The 27428-nt window shown below is 30.2% G+C and overlaps 6 protein-coding genes and 1 pseudogene across 7 annotated transcripts; 2 read left to right on the plus strand and 5 right to left on the minus strand.

The window, feature by feature from the left end:
- Positions 1-184: 184 nt before the first annotated feature.
- On the minus strand, positions 185-1641 carry LOC145753324 (aspartate beta-hydroxylase domain-containing protein 2-like). Its single transcript, XM_082569734.1, has 3 exons — positions 1103-1641; positions 783-951; positions 185-414 (listed from the first exon to the last, which is right to left on the minus strand). The coding sequence occupies exons 1-3, from the start codon at positions 1637-1639 to the stop codon at positions 185-187; spliced, it is 936 nt and encodes a 311-aa protein (XP_082425860.1). The 5' UTR covers positions 1640-1641.
- A 193-nt stretch (positions 1642-1834) lies between these two features.
- Positions 1835-6108, minus strand: LOC145752006 (peroxisomal ATPase PEX1-like). The gene is made up of 2 exons (XM_082568188.1): positions 6006-6108; positions 1835-5930 (listed from the first exon to the last, which is right to left on the minus strand). Exon 2 carries the CDS (start codon positions 5926-5928, stop codon positions 2044-2046), a length of 3885 nt encoding a protein of 1294 aa, XP_082424314.1. The 5' UTR covers positions 5929-5930; positions 6006-6108; the 3' UTR covers positions 1835-2043.
- A 124-nt stretch (positions 6109-6232) lies between these two features.
- On the minus strand, positions 6233-9224 carry LOC145752675 (RUS family member 1-like). The gene is made up of 10 exons (XM_082568994.1): positions 9056-9224; positions 8797-8856; positions 8325-8457; positions 8207-8252; positions 7984-8114; positions 7672-7784; positions 7201-7456; positions 6870-6992; positions 6683-6775; positions 6233-6598 (listed from the first exon to the last, which is right to left on the minus strand). Exons 1-10 carry the CDS (start codon positions 9194-9196, stop codon positions 6468-6470), a joined length of 1227 nt encoding a protein of 408 aa, XP_082425120.1. The 5' UTR covers positions 9197-9224; the 3' UTR covers positions 6233-6467.
- An 84-nt stretch (positions 9225-9308) lies between these two features.
- On the minus strand, positions 9309-11343 carry LOC145752687 (TBCC domain-containing protein 1-like). Its single transcript, XM_082569008.1, has one exon. It carries the CDS (start codon positions 11341-11343, stop codon positions 9538-9540), a length of 1806 nt encoding a protein of 601 aa, XP_082425134.1. The 3' UTR covers positions 9309-9537.
- Positions 11344-11932: 589 nt separating this feature from the next.
- LOC145753894 (signal recognition particle receptor subunit alpha-like) lies at positions 11933-17133 on the plus strand. Its single transcript, XM_082570415.1, has 14 exons — positions 11933-12140; positions 12300-12377; positions 12448-12608; positions 12780-12937; positions 13150-13264; positions 13584-13728; positions 13855-13940; positions 14124-14233; positions 14421-14507; positions 14673-14845; positions 15187-15394; positions 15824-15949; positions 16211-16347; positions 16505-17133. Exons 1-14 carry the CDS (start codon positions 12018-12020, stop codon positions 16628-16630), a joined length of 1833 nt encoding a protein of 610 aa, XP_082426541.1. The 5' UTR covers positions 11933-12017; the 3' UTR covers positions 16631-17133.
- Positions 17134-17659: 526 nt separating this feature from the next.
- On the minus strand, positions 17660-19443 carry LOC145753325 (actin-2-like). Its single transcript, XM_082569735.1, has 5 exons — positions 18903-19443; positions 18598-18762; positions 18401-18516; positions 18118-18301; positions 17660-17877 (listed from the first exon to the last, which is right to left on the minus strand). The coding sequence occupies exons 1-5, from the start codon at positions 19441-19443 to the stop codon at positions 17660-17662; spliced, it is 1224 nt and encodes a 407-aa protein (XP_082425861.1).
- A 629-nt stretch (positions 19444-20072) lies between these two features.
- LOC145752885 (uncharacterized) lies at positions 20073-27203 on the plus strand (annotated as a pseudogene). Its single transcript, XR_014283791.1, has 21 exons — positions 20073-20115; positions 20331-20620; positions 20832-20921; positions 21088-21678; positions 21909-21965; positions 22034-22120; positions 22267-22388; positions 22469-22604; positions 22678-22746; positions 22843-23033; positions 23304-23348; positions 23488-23674; positions 23859-23939; positions 24081-24185; positions 24614-24775; positions 25069-25198; positions 25401-25559; positions 25950-26229; positions 26296-26520; positions 26618-26693; positions 26767-27203. The product of XR_014283791.1 is annotated as an uncharacterized LOC145752885 (transcript).
- The last annotated feature ends 225 nt before the right edge of the window (positions 27204-27428 follow it).

The following is a 27428-nucleotide window of genomic DNA, read 5'->3' on the forward strand; positions in this document are numbered from 1 at the left end:
ACTTCTAAAGCATAATTTATTGCATCCACAGTAACAACATTTTATCAAATACATATCGTTGTTTATTTTTTATTAAAATTACAGTTACCAAAGATTTTTAGAGGTAAAATTGCACAGACTAACGTATATACTTTTTCGTGTACAGTATATTGTAAATAACGTAAAGGAATATATAAACAATTAACTACGACGAAAATACGTCTTGTATAATTTTCATTTCTATATCTTGAACATCATAATGCCATAAATCAATCATAAATATGACTCTATCTAAATGTGAATTGCGCAATAGACTTGAAGTTTCGCTATGAACTGAATGTAAATATGAATCGTCGAATAATAAACATTTTCCTTTTGTCCACTTAGACATTGATCCATTTACAGTAAGTGTATAATTTGGTGGGGTAATTAATCCTAAAAATTAATATAAATATATATTTGTTGTGAATGTATAAACATTTTACACATTTACTGGCAGCGTTGTGTAGTTGTCAGAACACTTCCTACATTACACAAGGTCCTAGGTTCTAACCCCTAGTAATTTCATACTGAAGCGCCCTTAAGTTAGACACTATAAATGGTATGAACTCCTGCTGAGCCAGCACTTAATCAGCAGCTTAATTATCGGGCAATTATAATCTATAATATCTCAAACTGCCACGGGCAATTCAAGACTGGGTCGGGTAACAGTTGTTACTCAATGTTTAGGTGGCGCATTCTACCTTTCCACATTGAGGATAAATATATATATAAAAAAAATTGTATGAACATTTTATAAATACCCAAATGACATCTTGTCCTAACATTGCAAGGTCCATAATGTTCTGTAATATTAGTGCCAGGTTTTAACACAGAAAAACAAGCATTTCCAAAAGTGCAGTTTTTGAGAAATCTTTGTAAGTTATTTAAAATATTCAATGTTGATGGGCATTGATTTGTATTGGATACAATCTGAAATATATTAGATTGAATCATTACATATTTAATTTATTAATGTCAGTATTAAAATAAAAGGCTATCAATTAATTTATGATACATAAATTTGTATATTTTTTAAACCAGTAGCATATAAGTATTTGGCATTTTTGTATTTTAATCATACCTCTAACCCTTGATTAAATAAATAAAAAGTATTCCAACTTCCAGTAGGTGTTTCATTCATTTTCCAACCATTCTCTTCACTTAACTCTAAACTTATTTTTAAAAATTCGTCATAAATGATTGAAAAATTGTCCTCCAAAAGTTGTACATCAAATTGATGTAACTCAGACTTAATATAAGGTGTGGATTTTACATCAGGAAGGTAAAAAACAGGAGGTTTTTGATCAATATCGTCTAGATCTTCAATTTTAGAAATTGCCCAACTGTCTAGCCTAGAGTAGGAACTAATATCATCAACTTTTAGATTCTGTTTAATTTGTTTATATTTATCTACTTCAAAGTTCTTGAGTTGTTTCGAGTTACATCTTACACAATAAGGATCATTGCAGAATTCATAATTTTTCGTTGAATCGGAATAAATTTGTTCTTTTTTGTTTTTTCTTAGGTAAAATATGTATAATAAAGTTAGTAACAGTACACCAACTAAATTGGAAAAATAATCACTTTGGTAAATTACATTAATAAAATTGAAATCCATAGTTTTTATTTCTTAAACCTGTAAAATTAAAATTGAATTAGTAATATCATTGCAGCAATGGTATGTAATAAATTCGGATAATAATGTGAACACTTGCAGAAAAACAATGCTAAAAATTAGGTAGAATATCTTGAACATTACAAAAATCTAGATTTTTTGAGAACACAATTTGAATGCTTTTTAAAAGGTGGCAATGTAAAAAAAACTGTTTAACAAATTAAAATTCATAATGTGTCATTAAAATTGTGATGGATTTTTAAAAATTTAACATTTTTGTGGTAACATAATTGCAAAATTAAAAAAAAAACAGTTTTAAGATATTACATATCCCTGCCTAATTTTAATTATCAAAATTGCATAGCTTAAAAAAATGAAATAAATTAGAAACAATATTTAAAACATGATTATGACAAAGTAGCACGTTGATTTCCAGAATAATAATTTTTCTCAGCTGTCGGGTCTCTTGACCGGACAAAATTAGAATACAAGTTCTCCAAACTAATTCTCTCCTTCATAGTTAAAGAAGGCTGTGTAGAATCCAAACTGTTTTGCAAATGGCAATTCTGAATCAAAATTGGATCTAGTGCTTCAGATTTGGTTTCATTTTCAACATGCAGAGTGTCGCTGTGGTAGTGAGATTGGCAAATTACTTCGGTTGATTTTAAAACATATTCTGAGGTAACTTTAGTTAACCCTATATGTATAGTGGGGTAAAATGTTACACACTGCTCCATTGGTTGTGTAGTTATGGTCTCTGCTTCCAAGTCAAGGCCAACTACATCAGTACTTGATGAGCATTGGCTCGCACCGTAACAGATCTTGTAATCTTTTTTAGACTGTTGCTTTAACTTGTTGACTTTTTTGATCAACTCATCATGGTTTGCTTTAAAGTCATCAGCAAAGTTCGATGCACCTTGCAGTATTTGTTCATGGTCATATGATGGCATATCCATTAGGTCATTAGATTGATACAGGTCATCAAACTCAAGTTGTGGTGAAATGGTGGATGATGATGAACCAAGAGAAAACTCTGCCTCAGAAACATTTAAATCATGAAGATTATGAATGGACTCTAATTGTGCATTGTAGAGCAATGCCTTTAAATCTGCACCGCTGAAATTCTCACATGATTTACTCAGAGCTCTTAGATCGATATTGTCAGATAAAGGTAGGTTTGTAGTTAGGGACAACAAAATCTCATATCTTTCTTGTTCATTAGGCATTGGGCAATACAAAAGATTATCCAATCTTCCTGGGCGTAACAAAGCGGGGTCAAGCAAATCTGGTCGACTGGATGCTGCCATTACTGTGACCCCTACCAAAGGTTCAACCCCATCTAAATGGGTCAGTAGTTGGTTAACAACTCTATCTGTGACTCCAGTACTGTCATGTCCACGAGGCGGGGCTAGAGAATCAAATTCGTCAAAAAACAACACACAAGGTGCAGCCGATTTTGCTCTTGAAAAAACGTCTCGAACAGCTGCCTCACTTGCTCCAATATACTTACTCAAAAGTTCAGGTCCTTTAATTGAGATAAAGTTAAGCTTACATTCATTTGCAACTACCCCAGCTATCAGTGTTTTTCCGCAACCAGGAGGACCAAATAACAACACTCCAGATTGTGCCTGTAAACCGCAATCTTTAAACACTTGAGCATATTTGATGGGCCACACAAGTTGTTCAATAAGTTTGTCTTTAACAGTTGACAAACCACCTACGTGTTTCCATGTTAAGGGACTTGGTTTATGTAGCTTGGTGTTCATAAGAGCAGTGGGTGTAAAGCCCTCTATTGATAAAACAATATCAGAAACTTGCAAACCTGGGTTTAAATTAGGTTCGATGTCGGTAACTTTTAATTTCAACTTTCTTTTTTGTACGAAGTGTGAAGATCTGCGAGCTATTTTCACTAAATCAGCTGCTGCATAGCCCTCAGTTTTATTGAGTATTTCATCGATATCAGATGGACATTTGTATTTTGTAAAGTTCTGTGTAATGGAACGAAGCATTATGTCCCTGTTTACTCGATTGGGAAGATCAATATGAATGTGTTTGCTGTAGAAATGTGACCTAGAATTCACAAAACAAGCATGGAGAGATGATTTCGACTTTGCGGTTACAATTATTGAAACTCTTTGTGATGGTTCCCAAGTATTTCCTTTTTTACCAGCAAGTTTATTAAAAAAAATTTTCACAACAGAAAGAACTTGAAGAACATAAATCGCATCGGGACTTCTTTCTTCATCTAAAGAAACCAACGGCAAAAGATGATCCAAATCATCCAGTAGAACAACAGAAGGTTGTCTCCATAAAGCTTCAGATAAAATCTTGTCGAAATGCTTTGCTATATTTTCAGGCTTTTTTCCTTTAAATTGACCACATGATACATAATGAACATATGCATGCAAGTTTGAATCAGAACCAAATTGGTTTAAAACACTACGGCATAAAGTTGTCTTACCGACTCCTTTATTACCAGTCACAAGGATAGAAATTGGATTCAAGCCAGAACCATTTTTTGACAATGCATTGGATAAAGGACGGGAGCCTAATGAGTGCTCTATAAACTGAATAATGGTGTCATATTCTTGTTTTAATCCTTGGCAGTTTACTGAAAATGTTTCAGTGGGGATTTGCATGTCTAATTCATTTAACGTTGGAATATTTATTTGTTGTTCAGATTCCACAAAATTAATTTTAATGAGGCTAAGGTCATTAGAATTAATAAGAAATGTGTTATTGATAATTTGGTCTTTAGTTTCAATCTGTTTATCGCATTCAATATCCGACACCACAACTTCAAGAATGTGATCACAATTTTCCGAAATTTCATCAGCTTCTCTTCTAAGCGGAAAAATTAATAAACTTCCTGTTGCTATCGGCAACGGATTATCTTCATCGCATATCCCCGACATCCAATTATCAAACGAGCTAACTAAGTCTGAATAATCGAATATATCTGAAGGTAAATTAGATATTATTTTCAGAGTTAAGGATGTGACATTGTTACAAAGATTAGGCACAGCTGATAATTTCCGAATTCTGACCTTTGAAGTAACACCGATGTTTAGTTGTCTGCGAAGAGATGATGAAACCCGCAAGCACTTGGCACTGCAGACCATATTCCAGTCACATCTCATTGCATACTTACTTAAAGGATGAATATACATTCGGACAACACATGCGTTAGTTTCTGATTGGTTATTGTCGAGAATTTTTTCGCCTTGAGATTTTGTATTTGGTTGGTTTGCTTTTTTGTCTTTTAATTTTTCGGATGGCGATAGTACTTTAGAAAGCATGACTAGATGAAGAACAGCATTGTTTTGAGAAATGTGAGATCTAGTGTGAAAAAACACTGTGCTAGGCTGGTCGAATAAAAATTGTTCAGAAGATTGTAAATTTTTGTTTGTAATCACAGGTTCGACTCTCATAAAGAAATCACAGTCATCAGGTATGTTGTTAATACTGTTCATCAACTTGTCCCTTTTTCCGATTGAACTTTGATTTTCTTCGATAGAGTCTTTTGGAGCAGGGTATAGGGAAAAGTAAACGTTTTTTAACATATTGGGAATGAAATCTCTCCACATATAAAATAACAAAAACTTGACAATGGCTAACATTTTTTTAAGAATGTTTAAGCGCATAATTTTCCTCAACAAGCTAACAGAAGGTTGGATTTTATCCACTTTGTTTTCTGACAAATAATTTTTTGATTTTAATGTTTCCAATTCAGTTGTGTTACTCAGTTTAGGTGGGATTTTAACAATAGCTGATCGCTTTGTTTTGGGTTCAACAAATAGCTCCGACAAGGGAATAAGAACACAACATTCTGCCATTGGTTCTGTTTTAACAGTTGTGAGATAAATACAAATATTATCGTCAACCCAAAGAGGGAATGTTTGCCCAGGCCACACAACCCTTAATTGATCCAATAATTTACTCTCAACTGTACTTGCATGGAGTTCTAATATCTCCCAGTCATCCACACTGCATGGTTCAATCCAAGCACTCACACAAGCTGGTACATTATCTATTACTTCCAGCAGAGCAGTACAGTTATTCTTTAAGTCAACCTTAATGCCATACAAACCGCATATCTTCAAGGTGCTTAAATCTTCGGAAGTGTTACTTGATGAGTAAGGGTCAAGACTAAAATATGCCACAGCATTGTCGGTGGTGACTCGTGCTGTGAGGATACCATTGCTGTTGCTTCCTTGTCCTGTAAGGGTGGTACTAGTTTTGGCCAAGCAGTTTCGCAAATTCGTAAATTGTATTTTTACAGGAACCTTCATAACTAAAAACAAATTTAAAAAAAATTCAAATTTGCAAATAAACTTTTAAAGAAATGTTTAAATTTATAAAATATTACCTCTTTATACAGGCCACCTTGGAATGTAATTTAAATCAAATTTAAGAACATTTAACACAATTCATTTTATAACTTACTAACACAATTCATTTTATAACTTACATCTGCATAAAATATAAAAGATAATGATTTAAAACTAAAAAAAGGCAATAGCTAATTGCACATAAAAAAGACCAAACTAAGTTTAGTCATAACAAAACAGAAGTTCTAACCTAAAAAATAGCACCTTAGCAATATTAACAAGTAAACACCATTTTTGTAGAAAATGCTACCGAAAAATAATAACAATATCTTTGAAAAAGCCACCTTAGTAGCATTAATTATAAAATAGTATCACATACATAGCAATTACAAGTATATCACCCAACAACAAAATTTATACTATTTCCAGACACCTAAAACATTATATGTAAAACAACAAAGTTCAAGATTAGGCTAGCAGCTATGATTAAAACAAATTTGTTAAGCAGATTTTTGCTTTATCAAATCAGTGTCTATATTGGTGTTTAAATTATATCTCCATTCATCAATACAAAGTTGTTGAATGTTTAAATTCCAACCAATTTTTTTCATTTCTGTTAGAAAATCAACACCTAAAAAAATTAATATTTTTTTATAAACGAAATAGTAAGTTTCATATAAAACCATAACAAGAGGTTTACACATTTTCATTTTACCATTTATATGCTGGTTCAAATGTAACAAATATGCTTCATAAAATGCCTTGATCATATCAGGTGATGTTGCTGTATGTTCAAAAGCTACATAAACTATTAAAATAATCAAAAAATTAGTATGTCAAGGCTTGAGCAGTATTCGGTAATGTAAAAAAACGTTTTTTTAAATATTATTTTTTATATATACCTGTTTTGTTTATTTCTTGAATGCAGTATTTGTTACCTTGGTTACATAGTTTTTGAAACACTTTTTGTGTCAGTTGTAATTCACTTAATTTACAACCAATTTTAAGCCAGCTAAAACTTGGAGCTAAAATCAATATAACAAAAATTAAATATTCACACGAACTATATTCGTTAAAAGTGGTAGCTGATTTATAATTTTTTAAAAATAAAATTTCTTTACAAAAATCAAAATAAGAAATAATGATGCATTGTTTATAAGCCTTTTGTAAATTGTAAAAAGCTAAAATGTTTATCCAAATAAAAATGTACACAAAAGACAACAAAATACTTACTGAATAAAATATTTTCCTGTTTATTTGCTTCTTTGGGGGTTATAAACCTCTTTTTAGATAAGTAAACATCAATAGCATGAGATAATCGTATTCTGTTAAATGTGTCCATAACAACACATGATACCGCTTTATAGTTGGCAAAAATATGAGTGGCAGTAAAAATAATAAACAAAAACCAGACAAGAAATTGATTTTCAGAAAGCATCGGGGTAATTATAAGACTGACCAAAAGGGCTGCCAAGTTGACTAAAGTTTCCTAAATGTAAATAAAAATATCTTTACAAAGGTTTTACCAATGATTAAGGCCTACTGCAAGTGCAAAATCTTTAAAATATAATTAATATTAATCGTCCAATGATATAAATTCAATAAAAATACGGATTTTAACATTTTTAACAATTTATAACTCAGTATATCTATTTTATATGGCCTATGTTTAAAAATTTTCTATTCTATATAATTTTACTTTACCTGAGATCCATCTTTAGCAGACACATCAGCCATGTTGTTTCTCCTAGCTTGGTGCATGGTTAAAGCTGCCCTTGTACAACCACCAGCAACACCAACCAAAGAATAAGCTAGACCTTAAAATTAATAAAAACCTGGCATTATATTTAAAGAAACTAAACCGCATCTGCACAAAAGAAATTACCAAACCGCATCTGCACAAAAGAAATTACCAAACCGCATCTGCACAAAAGAAATTACCAAACCGCATCTGCACAACTAATTACAAATTTTGCATTAGAAAAATGTAAAATAGTTCAACTATTATATATTTACCTGCAGAGCACATGGTAATAGTAAATAACGTCTTAGGTAACAGTGGGGCTAACAATTCGACAAATATAGCACAGTCATTTAACACATCTGCAAACATTCTCCATTGCTTTGCATTACAATCAAGACTGGAACTGGTGAATTAATTTAAATGTTGTGTTACACATATACACAATGAAATTGTGATGCAAAATAACATTAAAGAAATAAAGTTGTTCTAACTTACCCATAGCCATAAGCAAAAGCTATTCTTCCTACCATTCCTGTTCCATCTAAAATAGCAAAGAATTATTGATCAAAAATTTGTACAATGAAAGAAATATATCTCTGGTGTCCTTTCGTACCCTTTAAGAGCCAAGTAATGGTGGCACCAGCAGCGGTTGCAGTCTGGTCACCAACCCCTGCTCCTTTAAGAACAGCTTGTGTTGCCAAGGTTCTTGTTATTCCACTACAGAAAGCTTGGACTGTATCCCAAATCTAAATATTTAATTTAAAATTATGTCACTCTTTACTTGTTTAATAATTTTTATATACCTTATACCTCGTGAAAAGTATATAAGTTAAATTCATTAATATTGCTATTTTGCTGTAAAGTATAAGATTTATTTAAATGTTGGTTTTATAAGCACTGAAATAAATAAGCACAATATATTTTATATATTAATAAATCATTGTCAGTGTCAAACTAAGCGAACATGTGATTTAACTTGTTTAACTAATAAATCCGAGTTAAAGCTTTTTAGCTAATTATTAATTTAATATCTGTATATTATAAAACACATATGTCTCCATACAGAAAATCGAATTTTTACCTACTTGGTATGGAATGTAATCTTCACTAACAGAATCGGGATAACCTTGCGGCAAGAAAGCAGCCTACACAAAAAATAATAATGGTGTTTAATTTAAGAATAAGTCATCAAAAACATGTAATGATATAATATCATTTCTTTAATTAACAAAAACATTAATATTATGTAAAAGATTTGGACATCAGCAACACATAGTAACAAAATAATAATTATTTAAATAACTAACATATCAATATAATTTAAATACAAAATGTTAATCTTACCTTAAAAAAGTTTTTCAAGGTTTGAAAACTAAACACCGATTTTGATTTAACTTTTTTCTGGGTTAAAATTTTCTGAGAATTTTCTTCATAGTTAAATATTTCACCTGACTCAGGTGATCCATAATATTCAATTAATTTCATTTTAATCCTTTTTTATCAAAGAAACAGAAAAACCTATCCCTACAAAAAATAGATTTTGATTAAACTAAATAACATTTTCTAAATTAGATTGTCAAACAGATATTTTGTGCAATACAAGGAAAAACTTGCAATAAATTAATAAACGAATATAATAGTACCGTGTAAAAATTACATTCTAGTACAAACTAGTGTAAATAATTTAACAGAAAAGTGTCATCATAAAATAAACAAAAAAGCAATACCTTAATTTGCTAATTACAATTTGAGTGTTAATATAATATTTATAAAAATTCACAGTAACTTTAAAAAGGGACTTCAATATATGAAACTACAGATACAAGTTAGTCTTTGGGGAGAGATTTTCCTAAATCGAGAGCATCCAATTGCTTCTGATTTCCGGTTTCCCTAAGCCAGTTTTTAAACTGCTCCTCCACTTTGGCTTGGAAACCTTTCCGCTCTTCCCTAGTCAACTTGGCCTCACTTACAATTTTATTCCATTTTTCCGTTGCTCTTTGTTTGTTGCGAACTGCTTGTGCATACTGTTTGGGTAAACCCCATGGAATTTCAGTCGTACAAGAATAACCATTTTCCTTGCCAACATTATCAGGTTTATGAAAAGGTATTGCAAAGATGTAGAAATCTGCAGCAGGCATCAGTCGATAAAGGTTACTGATTTCTAATTCCGTAAGCAATGATGCATCACCGGAACCGTCCGAGCGTGGAGATCGAAGATGTGCAACATCACTTAACCCTGAAGTCCCCAGAGAGTTTCTCCCTAAGTTTTCTATACAAAATGGGTTATTCCATTGGTCAGTATATAGTGACATAGAGTGTCCAACTTGGGCTAAATGTTGTTCTAACTCATCATAGAATGTGTTGTAAGGAGCTAGAGTCACTGCCGGGTTTTCAGGCATCCCATTATTGTCACTTGAAATTATAGGACGAGTAAGCGTAGATATGTGCAAAACAATACCACTTGATCCAAGCACAGATATTGACCTGCAAGGTGCAATAATAGTAACATCTTGACAGTTCAGGACACGTATACAAGTTGCCACAGGGCCAAGAACCACAGTTAAACCTGAGCATTTTTCAATGCTTATTGATTTAATTGGAGAAAGAAGATAGAAATGAGTCAGATGACATTTGTTAATTTTTACAAATGAGTTCACTAAAATGTCAGATTGCCTTGCAATGGTTTGGTTTGAACACTGGTAAAATATTATCATTTTGTTATTTGACTGAACAATAAAATTGTTGGTGATTATTTTGGTTTTCTTTATTAACCCATCTGAAGTTGTTTTTGCCGATGTCCATCTGAGTTTTGTGCCGAAATTCAAACAATTTTCCAAACCATATGGATCGGCAGCTAATGATGATTTTATCCAATTTTTAAATTCAGTTGCATCAAATTTGTTGGTAATTTTGTTGTATCCAGATTGCGATTGTATGTTTGCATTGATAGAAGTTTCGAAGAGACTAAGAGTCAAATCTTGACCTTTAATTTGACCTTTTATTACAAATCCTAATGCCCTTACCACTTCCGCAGGAAGAATCGTATTCTGTTGCCAACCTCGACCCTTAAAACTTTCCATTAGCAGCTCAATAATAGTCGGAATATGTTGCTGAAAAAACTGAATGTGTTTTTGCTCATTAAAAGTGTTTGTAGCCATGCCAGATTTTTGCATACCTAAATCAAAGGATGATCTTGGTGACATACCCGGCCAGTCTTCACCTGACATTGATTTTCTTAAAGAAACCTTGTTGGCTTGTTGAATATACAAAAACAATACAAATGCGAGCGTAGGTACCTGCAAAGCGTTTCTGTATATACTGGGGTTATCACTGTCGTATGCTTGTTGCTGTAACTCTGCTTGACGCAATCTTTCTTGTACTGAGTGGTTCTGCAACGTAATGAACATTTCAAAGTAAGCCCACGATAGTTCTTCGGATAACAACATCTTATTTACGGACATGTGTTTCCATATTGCCCAACTAAGTTTTGGGTACCCGCCATCTTTGCCCTTACTTTTCGCGTACGTTACCACTTTTTTCAAATACGCAAGAGATAGTTTAGGATGTGGGCTAAGTATACCATAGTAAAATAAACTTGATTTCAACCACAGCTGTGCTGAAGCATCTTCCATTGCGTTCGTATAAATTTAGCACATGTTTTTGCACGGAATTGAAATTCAGTTGAAACTTACAAAACAATGTTTCCCACGATTTTTTAAATGTGAGTCAATAAGCGATGCGGAATCAAAATAAAAAAACAAGAGAATAATTTTTATTTATTTACCGTTTGTGTTAAAATTTGTTCAAACTATTATTTTTTGTTACAAGTTATTAAAAAAGTTATTACATTAAAATTTTTAAAGTTTTGCTAAATCTAGTGTAAAATCTTGCAACAAAAAAATAAAATAAATAATCCGTATTGTTTTTTTATCCGCTTTTAATTCTTCCGAGTTTTCCTGTATTTTTATTTAACGATACACGTCGACTCAGTTGAAATAGTTAAAGTTCTTGTTAACATCGAATAAAGGAAGGTAGGCAGAACTGTTGCATTAAATTGAATTAAAAGCGAACTAGTTTTAATTACAAAAATTATACATTGAAAAATTCATTGTAAATGTCTAAATTATAAGTTTAATTTGGCTTTTTTAATATGAGCTACTTGTGAATTAAAAAAATTATAACTACACATTATTTTTAATATCTTATTTTTTGTTTAGATAATAAAGTAATAAAATTGCTAAGTGTAGGCAAAAGTAAAAATCAAAATTAATTATTTAAAACAACATTACTTCGGAAATTCAACAAAATGTTAGATTTTTTCACGATTTTTAGCAAAGGTGGTCTTGTCCTTTGGTGTTACACTTTCCAAGGAGTAAAAACAAATTTTACTGAACCAATTAATGCACTTATTAAAGCTGCTATTTTACAAGTAAAATTTTTAATTATAACATACCATTTTTTAATGTATATATATACCTTAAACTTCTCCATAAAAAGTATAACATTTTATTATATAATAACTGTGTTAAAATTTCATGTTAATACAGTTTTTTTGTATTAAAATGTTAATGTTTATTTAATGTTCTAGGATCGACCAGGGTTATATAATCATGGAGCATTATGTATGCAATATAAACTTGATAATGAGTTTGATCTTGTGTTTGTGGTAAGTATATATAATATTTTTTAAATTTTTCCTTTTTTTTAGGCATATTTTATTTTTTTTTTATTTAAAGGTTGGTTATCAGAAGATGTTTCAGTTGTCTTATGTTGATAAACTGTTGGATGATGTTCAGTTGAAGTTTCGAGATCAAAATCGAAACAAATTGATGGCTGGTTGTAGACAAATGTTGAGTTTTGATTTTAATTTTCAGTCCAAGTTTGGACTTTTGCTGAGGTACATGAATTTATGTTTTATTTAAAAAAAGAATTTAAATGTTATTTAGAACTAGTATATTTTTTCTTAAAAATATCAACCTGTTTTTGTATATATATATTTTTTGTTGTTGAGCATTTCACTAAGTTAGATAAAAGGCTATAAGTAACCCTAAAGTTATTGTTGTTTAAGAGCTGCTGAGGAGTCTGCATTAAAACCAAAAGAAATGAGATCCTTTGAAGATTCGGATAAATCTAAAAAAACAGTTCAATCACTTAAAATTGAAAAGGATGCCAAAGTAAAAGTTACTGAGAACGGGAAAGCTAAAAGTAAAAACTCACCAAAACCAGGTATATAACAAAAAGGTCTTGCACCAATTTGTCTTAAAGTAAAATAAAATATGTATATAAAAATAAACAAAACTTAGTTTATTATTTAAATTATTTTTTTAGACATTTTTTTTATTTTTTGGACAAAATAATAAAATAATATTTTTTTTAGACAAAATAATATATATAAATATTTTTATAAACAACTCAAAAAAATTAACTTTTTAATTTAGTTTCAAAACAATCTCCAAAACCAAAGAAAGAAGAAGTTGCTGAGATGCCAGAGGTCACCCGAAAACGAATGGAATTTATTCAAAAGCAAAAAGGAATGGGAAATAAAAGTCCTGTGTAAGTAAAACTTTATTTTTTTCAAATATGTAACAAATTTAAATTTAAGACTATATTTTTTGAACTTGTATTTTAGCTGCCTGTTCTAAAGTTTTTTATATATATATATAATCTATTTTAAAGTTTATTTAAAAATAATTTTAAATTTTTTCTATATAGCCTTTAAAATATTTTTTTAGCTAACATATGCTACTGTATTGTTAACCTAATTTTAAATATATACAACTAAAAATTCTTATTTGCTTAAGATATGTGCAAAATTAACTTTTAGAAATTATATAACTGTTAAAATAATTTTCTAAATTTTATATTTACAAAGAACAAGCAAAAAGATTGAGAAAAAGAATGGAAAGAAGGGAACGAAATGGAATGATGGACCGGTGGACGCAAAAGCTTTGGATTATAGTTCACAACCTGCAGTTAATGGACATTCCAACCCAACGGTCACTCTAACTAACGAAGAGGTAATAAAAAATATTCTATATATAACTATTTTTTTCAACATTTTTTTTTGATTAATTTTGTATAAAAATGTATGTATCATGTATTGGCCCTATTTCTAATTTTTTAAATATTAAATTTTTTTTTAGCTTAATTTTGTGAATCGATCCAAGAACATCCAGGATCTGGAGGTTGAGAATAATATAGAGGAGGAAGTGGAAGAACAAGCTAGCTCGTAAGATTTTTTTTTATTTATAAGAACTCAATATGCTGATAGTTATTTTAGTAGCAAATTGGTCATTATAAAATTGAAAAAATACCTTGTATAATGAAATTTCTATTTTTTATTATAAAAATATATGCTGATATTGTAGAAAATGTGAAAGCAATTCAACTTAAATCATATGTTTTTTTTCAGGAAATCATCAGGTGGGTTGTTCAGTATGTTTAAGGGATTGGTTGGATCTAAACCTCTAACAAAGGAAACATTGCAACCTGCTCTTAACACCATGAAAGATCATCTAATTGGTAATTTTAAATATTTTAACATTTTTAAAAAAAAAATTTTTATATTATGGGTCATGTAAATGTTGGAAATACTAGTCAGATTGAGGCAATACTATTAACCTTTTTTAATCTATTTTGTATACTTATAAAAACATGACTGTTTTTTTTTCTGGACTTGATTTTTGATTTTATTTTTTATTTGTTAAAGGTAAGAATGTAGCTGCTGATATAGCTGAAAAAATGTGTGATTCAGTTTCTGCTAAACTTGAAGGAAGAATATTGGGAACTTTTAGTAGTAAGTTGACAATTAATGTAATATAACATTCTGCTATTCTATGTTTTTTAGTCTTACTAAGTTTTAATATTTCAGGTCTTTATGATTTAAAGAACTAAATTATAATTTTTATTTAACATTTTGTTTTACTTTAATTTTTTTAAACAAAATTTTTTTGTTATTTAGCAATTGCTTCGACTGTAAAGCAGAGTCTGGATGAGTCATTGGTTCAAATTTTAACACCAAAAAGAAGAGTCGACATCTTACGTGATGTGCTTGATGCCCAGAGAAAACAAGTTCCTTACGTTATTACATTCTGTGGAGTTAATGGAGTGGGAAAATCTACTAATTTGGCCAAGGTAGAATTTTGATATTTCTTTATCCTTAATGTGGTAAGGTCGACTTCAACATAGGGTAACATTAGTTACCCTTACTCAGTCTTAAGTTGCCTTAGGCAGTTTGGGATTTTATAAATGCCTGGTAACTACTAGCTGCTGATTAAGTATTGGCTCAGCATAAATTTATACAGTTTTTAGCACCTTACTTAAGGGCTTTACAGCATGGGAGCAGTGGGAATCAAACCCAGGGCCTTATGTAGTGAAACCAGAAGTTCTGGCCACTACACCTTGCTGCCGGGATCTCGTAACATTTTAAAATTAAATCTTTTTACATCTGTTAGTTTTTTTTTAAATTTTTTTAGATTTGCTTCTGGTTAATGGAGAATGGTTTTCGTGTTTTGATTGCCGCCTGCGACACGTTTCGAGCTGGTGCAGTGGAGCAACTTCGGACTCATGTTGCACGCTTGAATGCATCCCATCCACCAGAGGGAGGGCTTTCCAAGGTTTTGTTGTTTGAGAAAGGGTATGGAAAAGATGCAGCAGGATTGGCAAAACAGGCTATCGGATGTGGTAAGATTATTAATGTTTTATGTAAACTAAAAAATTAAAATGTTTTACTATTTTCAGGATGTTTTCTATATATATTATTATTTTTTTGTTAGGATTTTGAATTTTTTGTGTGGTGTATTATTGCATTTTAACTTTATTTTGTAACTAGTGAGAACCATTGCAGACTGTTGACTTTATTAATGGGTATTTGGTTAACAAATAAACTGATATGTTGTTATTTCTGCAACATTTCAGTTTTTAATTCAGGTAAAAAAATAAAGTTGGACAGCACTTATTTAGGCATTAAAATTTTAAATTTCATACAAAAATATTATAAAATTATTACAATTTTAATTGTTTCACTTACTAAACCAACTTGACTTTTTTCCAGGTTTTATTTTTTATATTTTACTATTATTTTTTATATAATTTTATTTTAACTTTAAACAGCCAAGGAGCAAAGATTTGATGTTGTTTTGGTTGACACAGCTGGTAGAATGCAAGACAATGAACCTCTCATGAGATCTTTAGCTAAACTCATCACCTTAAACTCGCCTGATCTTGTGTTGTTTGTTGGTAAGTTAAAGTTGTCGAAATATATTTAGCCTTAATCATTTTTTTTTGATCAATGAATTTGAATAATGTTGAGTGTTTGTAAATATTGTATTGCTAATTTAATATGCATATTCTGTTTTATTTTTAAAAATACTTTTGAAATTTACAAATTTATAATCTTTAACTTTTTATAAGTTTTCTTCATACAATATTTTAGTAATAAATAACAATTTGAAGTTAAAAAAAATGTGTTTTTTATGACAAATTTTAATTAATTTTCAGGTGAAGCGCTTGTAGGTAATGAAGCGGTTGACCAGCTGGTTAAATTCAACCAAGCTCTAGCTGATCATTCCAACTCTGATGAACCGAGGATGATTGATGGAATTGTGTTGACCAAGTTTGATACAATCGATGATAAAGTAAAATTTAAAAATGTTGCATTTTATTAATAAAATATTTTAAGGGTTTAAATATTGTTTTTTCGACAAAGTTTTAAATAAAGCAAAATTAAAAGTTTATTTAGTTTTCTAAATTTAAATAAGTTGTAAATTAATTTGATGTTGTAATACTTTTTAGGTTGGTGCAGCTATATCAATGACTTACACTACTGGACAACCGATTGTATTTGTGGGCACTGGTCAAACCTATCCAGACCTACGTAACCTTAACCCAAAAGCAGTGGTCAATGCATTATTGAAGTAAGAACCAGTTATATTTGAGATGTTTGTAAATAGAATGGTGATCTTCTAAAAATTTGATTTGGAATTTTAAATTGGTAATATTATAAATTTTGTAAATTTGTCTTATTTGTTAAATGTATAATCTTGTAAATTTGGATAGACAAACTTTTTCTGCTCACTAAAAATAAAATGCTGCATCTAACACAATATGTTCTGTTTTATTATTAAATTTGTGTAAAAAAGATAATATTTATGTCAAATTTTTTGTAACCGCATATGTATTTAACTGATCTGAAATTAACCCTTTTTCTCTTTTTTATTAGTATATTTAATAAACACATAAATAAACGCATTTAGTGAAATGCATTTTTTTAATTTGGATAATTTAATAATACATAACCTCTTCTTTACTGTGCAATACCTTTTTATTATTTTCTTATTCTAATTTTCAAGTTCAGTTAGCAACATCATTCAATTTTAATCTAAAATTTTGGCCAATTTAAATATTTTTTGAATTTTATTCTAAATTTGCCATGTAAAATTTTTGTATTTATTTGTTTTTTTTGGTGTTTTTATGAATGTGAGATTGAAAATTGTAAAGTGTACATTAGTTTGTTTGAGAATTTTTTTTCTGGTGCAAAGAGATATTAAAAATAAACAACAAAAACATGGCTTTTTTGGTGATATGTATAAGGAAGTGTTTTTTACCTACTATTTAATTAACGTTGTTAAAACTTACTTATATATAATTAATTAATGTTACTTTGTTTTTCAGATCATTTTTAAATTAACCGACAAACAACATAATTTCTAAAAGCTCTTTATTATTTCTGGATAATTAGGTTACAAAAATAAAACACGAATTTACAAAATATACCCCAAAATATGTTTATAACAGTTTCAGTTTATTTCAAACGAATACATTATTACTGTCACCACCTTACTCAAGAATGCAACTTTGTGCCATCAGTAGGATTTAAATGTATGGTTTAAGTTTTGCTAACACAAAACGCGCAACTTGTGCTGTTTGATTTAGTAAATTAAGCTTTGATCAAACATAGGTAAATTGACTTGTTCTTCGGGATGGTGATTCAAATCCTTCTTCTTCGTACTCCTCCTTTGTAATCCAGTCTCGACTTCTGGTTACACTTGAATAAATAGCTCCACCTAGCCACGCTATCCGAGTACCATCTTCTAAAGCTTGTACCCGCCGGTAACCATTGTCGGGTAATATATTGGACACTTCTTCGACAAAACGGGTCGAAAATCCTTAAAGGTGAAATAAATAATTTAATTTCTGCCAGGCACTGGTCATCACCATGTTAAAGTTAGTGGCTTGATTCCATATTAGGCCCCGAAATTGATCAAAAGTTTAAGATTTAAGTTGGCCATAGGCCTTAAGCCAGATTTATATTAATAAAAATGGCAAGGGCAACTCTAGACTAGGCCGAATAAAGTTATTATAAGGACCACAAAATACCAAAAAAATGAGATGTCCGTGTTATATACCTCTCATCAAAGTTGTTTTTCCTGTTAATACAATATTGTTCAACAGTTCCCTTCTAACATGAACATTTGTTTCTCTTATAGCAGCACATGTTACATCTTGTATGCTGTCACAGTAATGTCCATGTGCTACAGGGTTAAATAAAACTTCTCCGCAAAGATATCTTTCATTTTGAAGTCGTACACCCTAAAAAAAATTTAAATATAAAACCTGGGCTTTGAAATCTAAAGTTGTTCAAGTATATTTACATGTAGGCTAGACCAATTGTTTAATATTTTTACTTACGGTTCCATCAGGTAATCTGAAAACCATTTCCTCTGCATTTTCGTTCTCTTGGTTGTTTCGAAATCTTTCAACATAAGCACAAGCTTGAACCATATCGCTCATCATCTTGTACTCACCTACATATAAATATTTGTTATAAGTATTAAAGGCCTGCTGTATTATAAAAATATCTTGTATATTTTATATTAATAAAATACCTGGCCTGGTCCAGCCGTAACCTCTTTCAAATTGCATAAGTCTGCGTAGATAGTTGATGACATCATTTCCACCAATCTCGCTACGCTGTGCCACGTGGCGTATGACGTCACCTTCAAAGATAGGTACAGCGCTCGTCACTTCCCCGCCGCATTTGACGGCTAAGCCTTTAAAAACAAAATCCCTTTAATAAAATTTAAATGTATATTTATTTATTTTTTTACATGCCAAATTTTCTATGGTTTTTGTACGATTGTATCTCAAATCCACCTAATATGAACAGGCCTAAATTTTTATATATGTTTACCTGTGGTTCTGCCAGCTGCGTACAAACTAAGAATCGGTTCTAGCATCATGCATAAACTTCCAATATCTATAGATTCAAATAAATGTTCCATCAAAGTTTCTCGACCATGTCTTGTATTTATGACAGAACCAGTCAACAATAGTGGGGCACCAAACGCATCAATTTCTAACTTCTCCTCAAGAACATAGTCTAAAATCGAGCAAACGGCTTCGTTGTTTCGAATAATACCGCGTCTGATCGGGCGATTGATTATGCTAGAACCAGGCGAAGTGTAAGCCTCGTTTCCGACATATTCGTCTACGTAGTCATAACGTCTAATCAAGTTATCGAATTCGTTGACGTTCCAGCCTATAGCTGAAGGTATACATACAGATGGTGAATCTTCGTGAGTGAATCCAGCACTACAATTTGTTGATCCAAAATTTAAAACAGCGGTGGTCGAATTTTCAGTCAAGTCCACGTTTTCATACTGAACTACACTTCTTGTTGTTGATTCTGTTGTTGTTGTTGAAGAAGTAGCACTTGCAAGTAAACCTGGCATAGTGACTAGGTATTTACCTCTCACTAATGTTGTTTATCTGTAAGCTTTCTTGTCTGTATCTCGTGTATTTAAGGCCTTTTAATTTGACGTAAACAGTACACTTTTACGTATCTTATTATGATCTTTTGTTTAAACTCTGTAACTCAGTTTCGCGTGTAAATTACGAAATAAATTTGTGTACGTTATTTCCTTGACAAAATTACCTTAAGCATTGATAAACTTATTTCTGACATTTTATTTTATTGGCTTTAAAATGGTTTGTGTTTTTATATTTTGCAGAACTAGTTTTAAATATTTTTGGTTCTTTTTTTAAAATTTATAAACATTTTAATGGCAACTCTGGGTCCGACAAGCTTTCGCGCCAAACTCGATTTAGGTATTAAAAAAGTCAAACAATTTTATACAAATGTTTATGAAATATTACAATTTAAGCACGTTCTATTCACTTTTGCAGCTGAGTTACTCTATTTTCTGTCTAAATTAGTATTTTTTTATTATTATTATTTAAAATTTCAATGAAACCTTAATTGTCAACTGCCAGAGCACTTAGTTTATTAAAAATCGAAAAACAAAAAACGTTTTGAACGTTACATTATTTTAATTAAATTTATTTTGCTTGCTTTGCTAAGATGGCTGACGTTGCATCATTGCCAACAAAAAAGCTAAAACAAGGTTAGTTAATGACAAATATTTTATTTATTTTTAGTTACTTACAAATATTGATTAGCTAATGTAATGACACAAACTGTAATTTGACTGCTTAATATATATATTTTTTTTTTGAGTCAAAATATATTTTTGCATTTTTCTACAAAACTGAACTTTTTAAATCTGTATTATAATTTTTTTTATAGTATAAACATAATTTTTTTATTTGTTTTCTTTAGCTCGTATTTCATTTGGTAAGCTTCCAAAATCACCAAAAAGTGAAGATTTGGATAAAGAAAATTTTCACAAAGGAAAAATCAATTTGGAGAATTGTATAAAGGTTTTGCACAGCAAAAAGTAAGATCCAAAAGACCGAGTTACATTTTTTTTTGGTATTTAAATAAATAAATAACTTTTACATTTAAATTGCTTTAGATCAAATGAAATAGAAGTAAAAGTTGATGTCCATCAAACAATACAATGTCCAGAAATAACTACTTCAACTAACCAAACTAAATCAGAAATAGAGGTATGTCGTATGATTTTTATTAAAAATTGTTTTTTAAAGTTATAATTTGTGTAGTAATTTTTATATAAAAAACTATATTGCTTTTAAATAAATATATACATAACTAATATCGTTATTTTACATTCTCAGTGTTTTAGTTGATTTATTTAATTAAAAAATTAATTTTTTTTTTTTAACTTTATATAACTTAAATTTTTGTAAAATATTAAAGCTACCAACGGAGGAAAATGTTGTGGAGGAAGTTCCTGTTATTGACTTAACTGAAGAAAACTTAACTGCGATGGAAGAAGATTTAAACAATGTAATTTAATTATAAAAACAATTAGACATATATTAACAATTGATCATTATTGCAGTAGAAAAATAGCTGTATTAATATAATAAACTTAAATTCAATGTTATAATATCATTACTGTTGTATCTGTTATTTAGTTTTATTTTTATTAAAAATTAATTTAATGTTATAGGATCCTTCTCTTAATGATTCAAATCATTCTGCCACTTCAGTGAAAAGCATTGAAGAAACGATCGATCATGTTATTTATCTGGCTGTTAACGACAGTGAGGCACTGGTACAACGTGGTGTGGATCTTGCTCGCGATAAAAAGAGAAGGCGCTCACCCCATCGGAAATCACCTGAAAACCTAAAAGATTTAAAGTCTGATACAAAAGATAAAAATGTGTCGAAAGACGAGGAAGCAGAAAAAGTTTCTGAATTGGTTTCTGACGAAATTGAACAAAAACCAAAAAAGCCTCGTCGTTCAATTATAGATTTATTATCTGTTGCCTCAGCTAAAAAATCTGAGAACCTAGAGTCGAATGAAAACAATGAACTATGCAATGATTCTACTGATGTTATAAAAATGGAAGTCGATAATGATGATAAAAATGATGTAGAGATTATTTCAGTTGAAAAAATAAAATCTACAGTTGTAGTTACTGATGAGCAAGTCCGAACTAAGGATGAAAACTCATTGACCACACCTGCAAAGGAAACTGCACCTGGTAATAAAAATATCTCCCCTAATGGAACGAAAAATTTGTCACCCAATTCTACGGTGAGTTAAAATTAAATTAAGTTGGTATCTATAGGGCAAGCTTTTGAATTTCAGATTACTGTTCAATTTTTTTCTAATTTTCGGACTCACTTATATCCCAGTAAATGAATAATTTTGTTTAATACATTCTAAAGTGGTGACAGTATTCTAATGAAAGTTCTTTTGTAATTTAGCTTTCTTGAATTAAATGTTATGAACAATAATGTATTCTTTTATTTTTATACTTTTAGAAACCAAAAAGTGCTAGAAAACTTGATCCTGAGGCAATTAAAAAGAAGGAACTGAGGGTAAGTTTAGGAGAAAACAACAAAATAAAGTTTTAAACACAAATATTAATTTTGATATTTTGTTTAAGGAGAAAGAGAGGGAGGAAAAAAGAAAACAAAAAGATGAGGAAAAACAACAAAAAGAGCAAGAAAGACTAGAGCTTAAAAGAAAAAGGGTAAGTGAAATATTTTTGATTCATTATTTAGTATTAATATGTTACCTTTAAAAAATGTCATAGCATATTTAATTTTATTATTTTTAAATGTTGATATAAATTTTTTAGATTTATTTTTTAAACAATCGGTTTTATGTATTATTTAGGAAGAGGAAAGGTTACAGAAAGAGGAAGAAAAGAAACAAAAAAGAGAAGAGCTAGAGAAAATAAAAGAGGAAAAATTGAAGAAGAAAATGGAGGAACTGGAAAAGAAGAAAGCTGAACTAGAGTAAATTTTATATTAATTTTAAAAAATTTTTTAGTTTTATTAACTTACAAATTAAATTCATGCTTTTATTACATTTTTAGAGCCAAGCGTATTGAGAGAGAGCAAAAAGAAGAAGAACGAAGAAAGGAGAGAGAAAAAAAGGAACAAGAGAGAAAAGCAAAAGAAGATGAAAAACTGAGATTTCAACAAGAAAAATTAAAACTTGAAGAAGAAAAAGTAACAATTTTATTTTCTTCAAACAAAAAAGCGATGGTCAACCAAAATTTTATTTATTTTTATATTATTTTAGAAAAAGTTAAAAGACAAACAAGCTTCGACATTTAAAAATTTCTTTACGTCACCTGGTCGAAGTTTACCAGTTAAAAAGGTAATTTAAATATTAAACTTTATTTTATATTGTATTTAAAAAAAAAAAAAAAAATTTAATCAGAATATAAAATTTTTTTATTTTTAGGTTGCTTCAAATAGAGTTGGAAATTTTATTCCGTTCCAGTTAAAAGAAAACATGTTTCTAGCTCCCACTAGGAGAAGAAAATTAACTGACGAAGATCTTAGTTATTTGGACCAAAAACTTAACAACCAAGTAAAAAAATAGTTTTACTTAAAATGGGGCAAAAACAAGTTAGTTGTATCTAACAATTCTGAGTATTATGGGGCCTAAAAATTCTTGATACTTAGACTAGCTGCTCAGACTTGACTTGGCTCAAGCCTAGTACTCAGACTCAATTAAGTCTCAGCTGGCTACTTAAATTTGAATTTTTAATTTTTTTAAAAACTTAAATTTTTAATTTTTTTTGGTATATTGTAAGAAGATATTGGAACATACAATTATTTAAAAAAAATTTTTGATTTAATATTTTGTGTTTAGGTGGTCGTGGTAAAAAAGGAAAATTTAAAGAAAAAATCAAATCGAAGAAAATCAGTTTCCACTATTCCTAAAGAGAAAAAAAGAAATCTAAGGTTTTAAAAATTTCTATTACATAATAGAATATTAAATATTTTTATTCTGTTAACGTATGTTCCATTTTATAAGTTGAAAATTTAAATACAAAATTCAAATTTTAATATTTTAAATATGAAACTATTTGTTTTTTTTTAGTTTATTTGAAGATGGGTTAGAGTTTTTAATGGACGACGGTAGTAGATGTTCAACCACGAGTATAAACTCAAAACCTCGCAAAGCAAAATATCTTCATTTTTGTGAGAATAACAGACCTCCTTATTACGGAACATGGAGTAAAGTCGGATGCAAAGTAAAACCAAGACAACCTTACTACAAAGACACTGTAAGTTTCGAAGCAAAAATTAATTATTCTGGTGACAGAAAATTAAGTTTTTGTTACAGATTACTGTTTAAAAAAATAGCAACTTTTAAATGTAGTTAGTGTAATGTCGAAATGCCAATTTTTGTTCCTGAAAAACTTTTTATATTTTTTTTTTGGTGACTAAATTCACAAATTTAAATTTTAGGCCACATTTGATTATGAGGTTGAGTCAGAAGAGGAATGGGAAGAACCAGTTGATGGGGAAGATATCGTCAATAGCGATGGGGTAAGTTGGGGTCCAGGGATTAAGCCCATCAACAATTAAGTGGTTTTATGGAAATTTTTAATTTTTTAAATTTTTTGGTGTGTTTATACAATCTAAGTTTTTTTTTTATCAAATACACTTTTAAAATATTTTTTTTTTTAGGAAGAGGAAGGAGAAAAAGATGATGAAGATGAGGATGACGGATTCTTTGTTCCACATGGTTACCTCTCAGATGACGAGGGAATAGAAGAAGAAGAAGATAATGATGTAAGAAATTTGAGAAAATTAAAAAGAAAATTTTGCTTGCATAAGCTTTTAATTTATAGCGAATATTTAAATAAATGAGTGGTGTAGTGGTTAAAACACTTGGCTTCAAAACATAAGGTGCTAGGTTCAATCCCCATTGCTATCATGCTTTAGCACCCTTGAGTAAAGCACTATAAATTATATGAACTTCTGCTAAGCCAAAACCTATTCAGAAGCTTAATTATTGGACATTAATAATCTATAATACTGGGTCAGGGTAACATAAGTTACTTTTTGTTAAGCTCGTGAATGTTACTTTGTGTTTAGATCGTAAGGTCGACCTTCTCACATCAAGAATAAGTAAATTTGAAATCAAAATGTCTGTTCTTTAATTTTTTAAACTAGTTTTACTAACAACTATTTTTCGTTGTTTTCAATAGGAAATGGAGACTGAAATAAGCGAACAAAAACTTAAGATGAAGCAGCAAGAATTTGAGAATGCTTACAAGCGAAAAATCAAAGTTTTAACCCCAGTTTGGGTTGGTTGTGTTTGGCCAACATTACAAGAAGGTCTTAGTAAACAACATGCAAATATGCTCAACAAATACAAGGTAAAGACCCACTCAAATGTAATATCTGGTTTAAATAACGGTTGTTTTTGTTATGTATTTACTTATTTTTCTTTGACTAAGTCACAAGTTCACATTTGTTGTGTTGGATATTATTCACTTTAATTGCCCGATATTTAAAAAACAGTTAGAAATTTACCAACAAGCTTATGTAGTAAAAGCATGTTCTACACACTATACTACACTGCCATATAAATATAAGTTATCAACGTTTTAAAATGTTTTTAAAATCTTTTCTTTTTTAAATATATTTGTTAACAATTTTTTTATTTTAGATGAAATTTTTTGTTGACACTCCGATAGATTTTGAGGAACAAAAACCTCCAGTAAAATTAAAATCAAGCGAAAACACCTCAAAAACTGAAAACAAACCTCCCAAAAATAAACTTTTATTTCCCGATACAGGTAATTATAAACCTTGAAAAAAATTGTTTTTTTGGAAACAATTTGTAAAATTTTTTTCATATTTTAAATAATTTTTTTGAAATTTTGGAAAAACTAAATCCAATTTAAAAGATAATTAGTTATTAGAATACAGAAAAAATTGTTTAAAAATGTAAGTATGTCTACAACTTACTTCTGCTATTCAAACTTATTATTTTCTTAGCTATTCCTGACTTTTTTCGACTACTTCATGGTAATCCAAACAGTTCACAGAAAATCGCAAAAGAATTTCAAACTTTTTGGGAACTAAAAAACACAAACCAACTTCCCTCAGGAAAAGGTCCCCTTAATCTTAACCCCCAATCCCAACTACTTCAAGCTGGTCAGTGGTTTTATTTTAATAGTTTTTTTTTTTTAATTTTAATTATTTTTTGTATATATCTTTATTCTCGATGTGGGAAAGTCGAATGCGCGACTTAAACATAGAGTAACATCAGTTACTCTGACCCAGTCTCGAGTTGCCTGTGGCAGTTTGGTTTATTATAGAGATTATAATTGCCCAGTAATTATGCTGCTGATTAAGTGCTGGCTCAACAGGAGTTTATACCGTTTATAGCGCCTTAATCAAGGGCGCTACAGCATGAAAGCAGTGGGGTTTGAACCCACGACCTCATGTGGTGTAGCCACTACACCATGCTGCCAGTTTTTATATTGTTATATTTATAAACATCAGGATTTTAAAATAAATTTCCTTTTTTTGGAATTGAATCAGCAGCTAACACAGACAACCCCACACTTGATCAAGAGATCTCTGAAATAACTTCAAATCTTGTCCCTAATATGAGTAACTCTTGTAAAAACTCACCCTTACCCATGTCAATTAGCCCCCAAACTGTTCCCATAGCAACACAGTCACCCTCTCTCGTAACCGGGGTGACTTTGACGGCAAATAAAGAGCGGGGTCCATTTTATATCTCGAAATCTCAGCTCTTGAAGAAGATTAAAGAAGTTGGGGCTCATGGAAGAAAAGAAACCTTGTCTCGTTCCTGTTGGTAAGTTAAAATTTTATTTTTAAGCTTTATTTAGTTAAAAAAAAAAAATTTTAAACTTTTTTTTAGGTTTGTATTAGATGCAGTGTTCGAGAAATACAACCTAGACCCCGCAAATTTTCCCGTCCCCTATCAGTGGGGTTACATCACAGATGTACCCTACCTCAAAATAACTGAGGTGGGTGAAATCGTCACCCCGCCGACCCCTCTGGTTACCATGGATACTGGAATGAATATTTCAAAGTTTGCCTCCAAGTTGTCTGCAGAGTCGATACTTGAAAACAGTTCGATAAAGTAAACACTTTTTTTATGCTTTTTAAAATTAAATAAATTTTTACATTTAAATAGTGAACTAAAATACTTTATTTAAATAATTTTATTTTTTTTTTAGAATTAAACAAGAAAAAGAGAAAGAAGTTATGGTACAAAACAGCCTAAGTTCAATTGCTAAATTCACAACAACAAAGGTATTACTTTACTTTTATAATATGTTAATTTTATTGTTTCAACAAACTTTTTTTGAAATAAATTTATTTTAAGGTGAAAGCAGAAGATTTGATCGAACGCTCACGCCAAAAAATCGAGAAGGAAAGAGCAAACGCGCCTCGCCGCGTCGAACTCACCACTCTACCGCCACCTGGCGTTGGTTCCAACTCTCCATATGACGTAATGATGAAGGAGGGTAGCGACATACCGCCCTCTGTCGGAAATTTCATGGTACCCACCCACGCGGCGTTTAACTCTTTCTTTAAAGTTAAAGAAAACGCAGCGAATTGCCCCGCAGCGTCACCTGCCGATAATCAAGCGGAAACAATGGTGTTCGACTGATGGCGCCACAGAGTAAACTTTAGAATAATTTAAACTAGAGTGTTGGTTGCTATATTAGTGATTTTGATAATTTAAAAACGTCGCTTTTCTTTCGAATTTATATTAAAACTTGTGCTGTATAACAATTAAATATTCAAACATAATTTCAATTTTCCATTTTTCTTTTACTTTAATAATGTATTCCCTTCTAATAATAAGTTAAATCTATAGAAAATGTTGTAGTCAAAGTTTTGTAGATTCTCCTTAATTAAAATCTACTTCTTTTTTAATGATTGAACGTCTCATATATTGTAAGACTATTAAATTCAATTTATTTCGGCAAAAATATGTTATTTTTAATATCTGAAATTTTATTACGAAATGAGGAAATGTCA

The sequence above is a fragment of the Corella eumyota genome, chromosome 5, assembly GCF_963082875.1.
Source record: "Corella eumyota chromosome 5, kaCorEumy4.1, whole genome shotgun sequence".
Classification (NCBI taxonomy): Eukaryota; Metazoa; Chordata; class Ascidiacea; order Phlebobranchia; family Corellidae; genus Corella; species Corella eumyota.

Coding starts and splice junctions, on each gene's coding strand:
- LOC145753324 (XM_082569734.1), bottom strand. CDS start 1,639: ATGGATTTCAATTTTATTAATGTAATTTACCAAAGTGATTATTTTTCC. Junction 952..1,102: donor TATTTAATCAAGGGTTAGAG/GTATGATTAAAA, acceptor AATATATTTCAG/ATTGTATCCAATACAAATCA. Junction 415..782: donor TAGGACAAGATGTCATTTGG/GTATTTATAAAA, acceptor ATTAATTTTTAG/GATTAATTACCCCACCAAAT.
- LOC145753325 (XM_082569735.1), bottom strand. CDS start 19,443: ATGCCAGGTTTACTTGCAAGTGCTACTTCTTCAACAACAACAACAGAA. Junction 18,763..18,902: donor CGCAGCTGGCAGAACCACAG/GTAAACATATAT, acceptor TTGTTTTTAAAG/GCTTAGCCGTCAAATGCGGC. Junction 18,517..18,597: donor TTACGGCTGGACCAGGCCAG/GTATTTTATTAA, acceptor ATTTATATGTAG/GTGAGTACAAGATGATGAGC.
- LOC145753894 (XM_082570415.1), top strand. CDS start 12,018: ATGTTAGATTTTTTCACGATTTTTAGCAAAGGTGGTCTTGTCCTTTGG. Junction 12,609..12,779: donor AAGTTTGGACTTTTGCTGAG/GTACATGAATTT, acceptor TTGTTGTTTAAG/AGCTGCTGAGGAGTCTGCAT. Junction 13,265..13,583: donor ATGGGAAATAAAAGTCCTGT/GTAAGTAAAACT, acceptor ATATTTACAAAG/AACAAGCAAAAAGATTGAGA.
- LOC145752687 (XM_082569008.1), bottom strand. CDS start 11,343: ATGGAAGATGCTTCAGCACAGCTGTGGTTGAAATCAAGTTTATTTTAC.
- LOC145752006 (XM_082568188.1), bottom strand. CDS start 5,928: ATGAAGGTTCCTGTAAAAATACAATTTACGAATTTGCGAAACTGCTTG.
- LOC145752675 (XM_082568994.1), bottom strand. CDS start 9,196: ATGAAATTAATTGAATATTATGGATCACCTGAGTCAGGTGAAATATTT. Junction 7,785..7,983: donor TATTACCATGTGCTCTGCAG/GTAAATATATAA, acceptor ATTAATTTTAAG/GTCTAGCTTATTCTTTGGTT. Junction 6,776..6,869: donor TCAAGAAATAAACAAAACAG/GTATATATAAAA, acceptor TTATTTTAATAG/TTTATGTAGCTTTTGAACAT.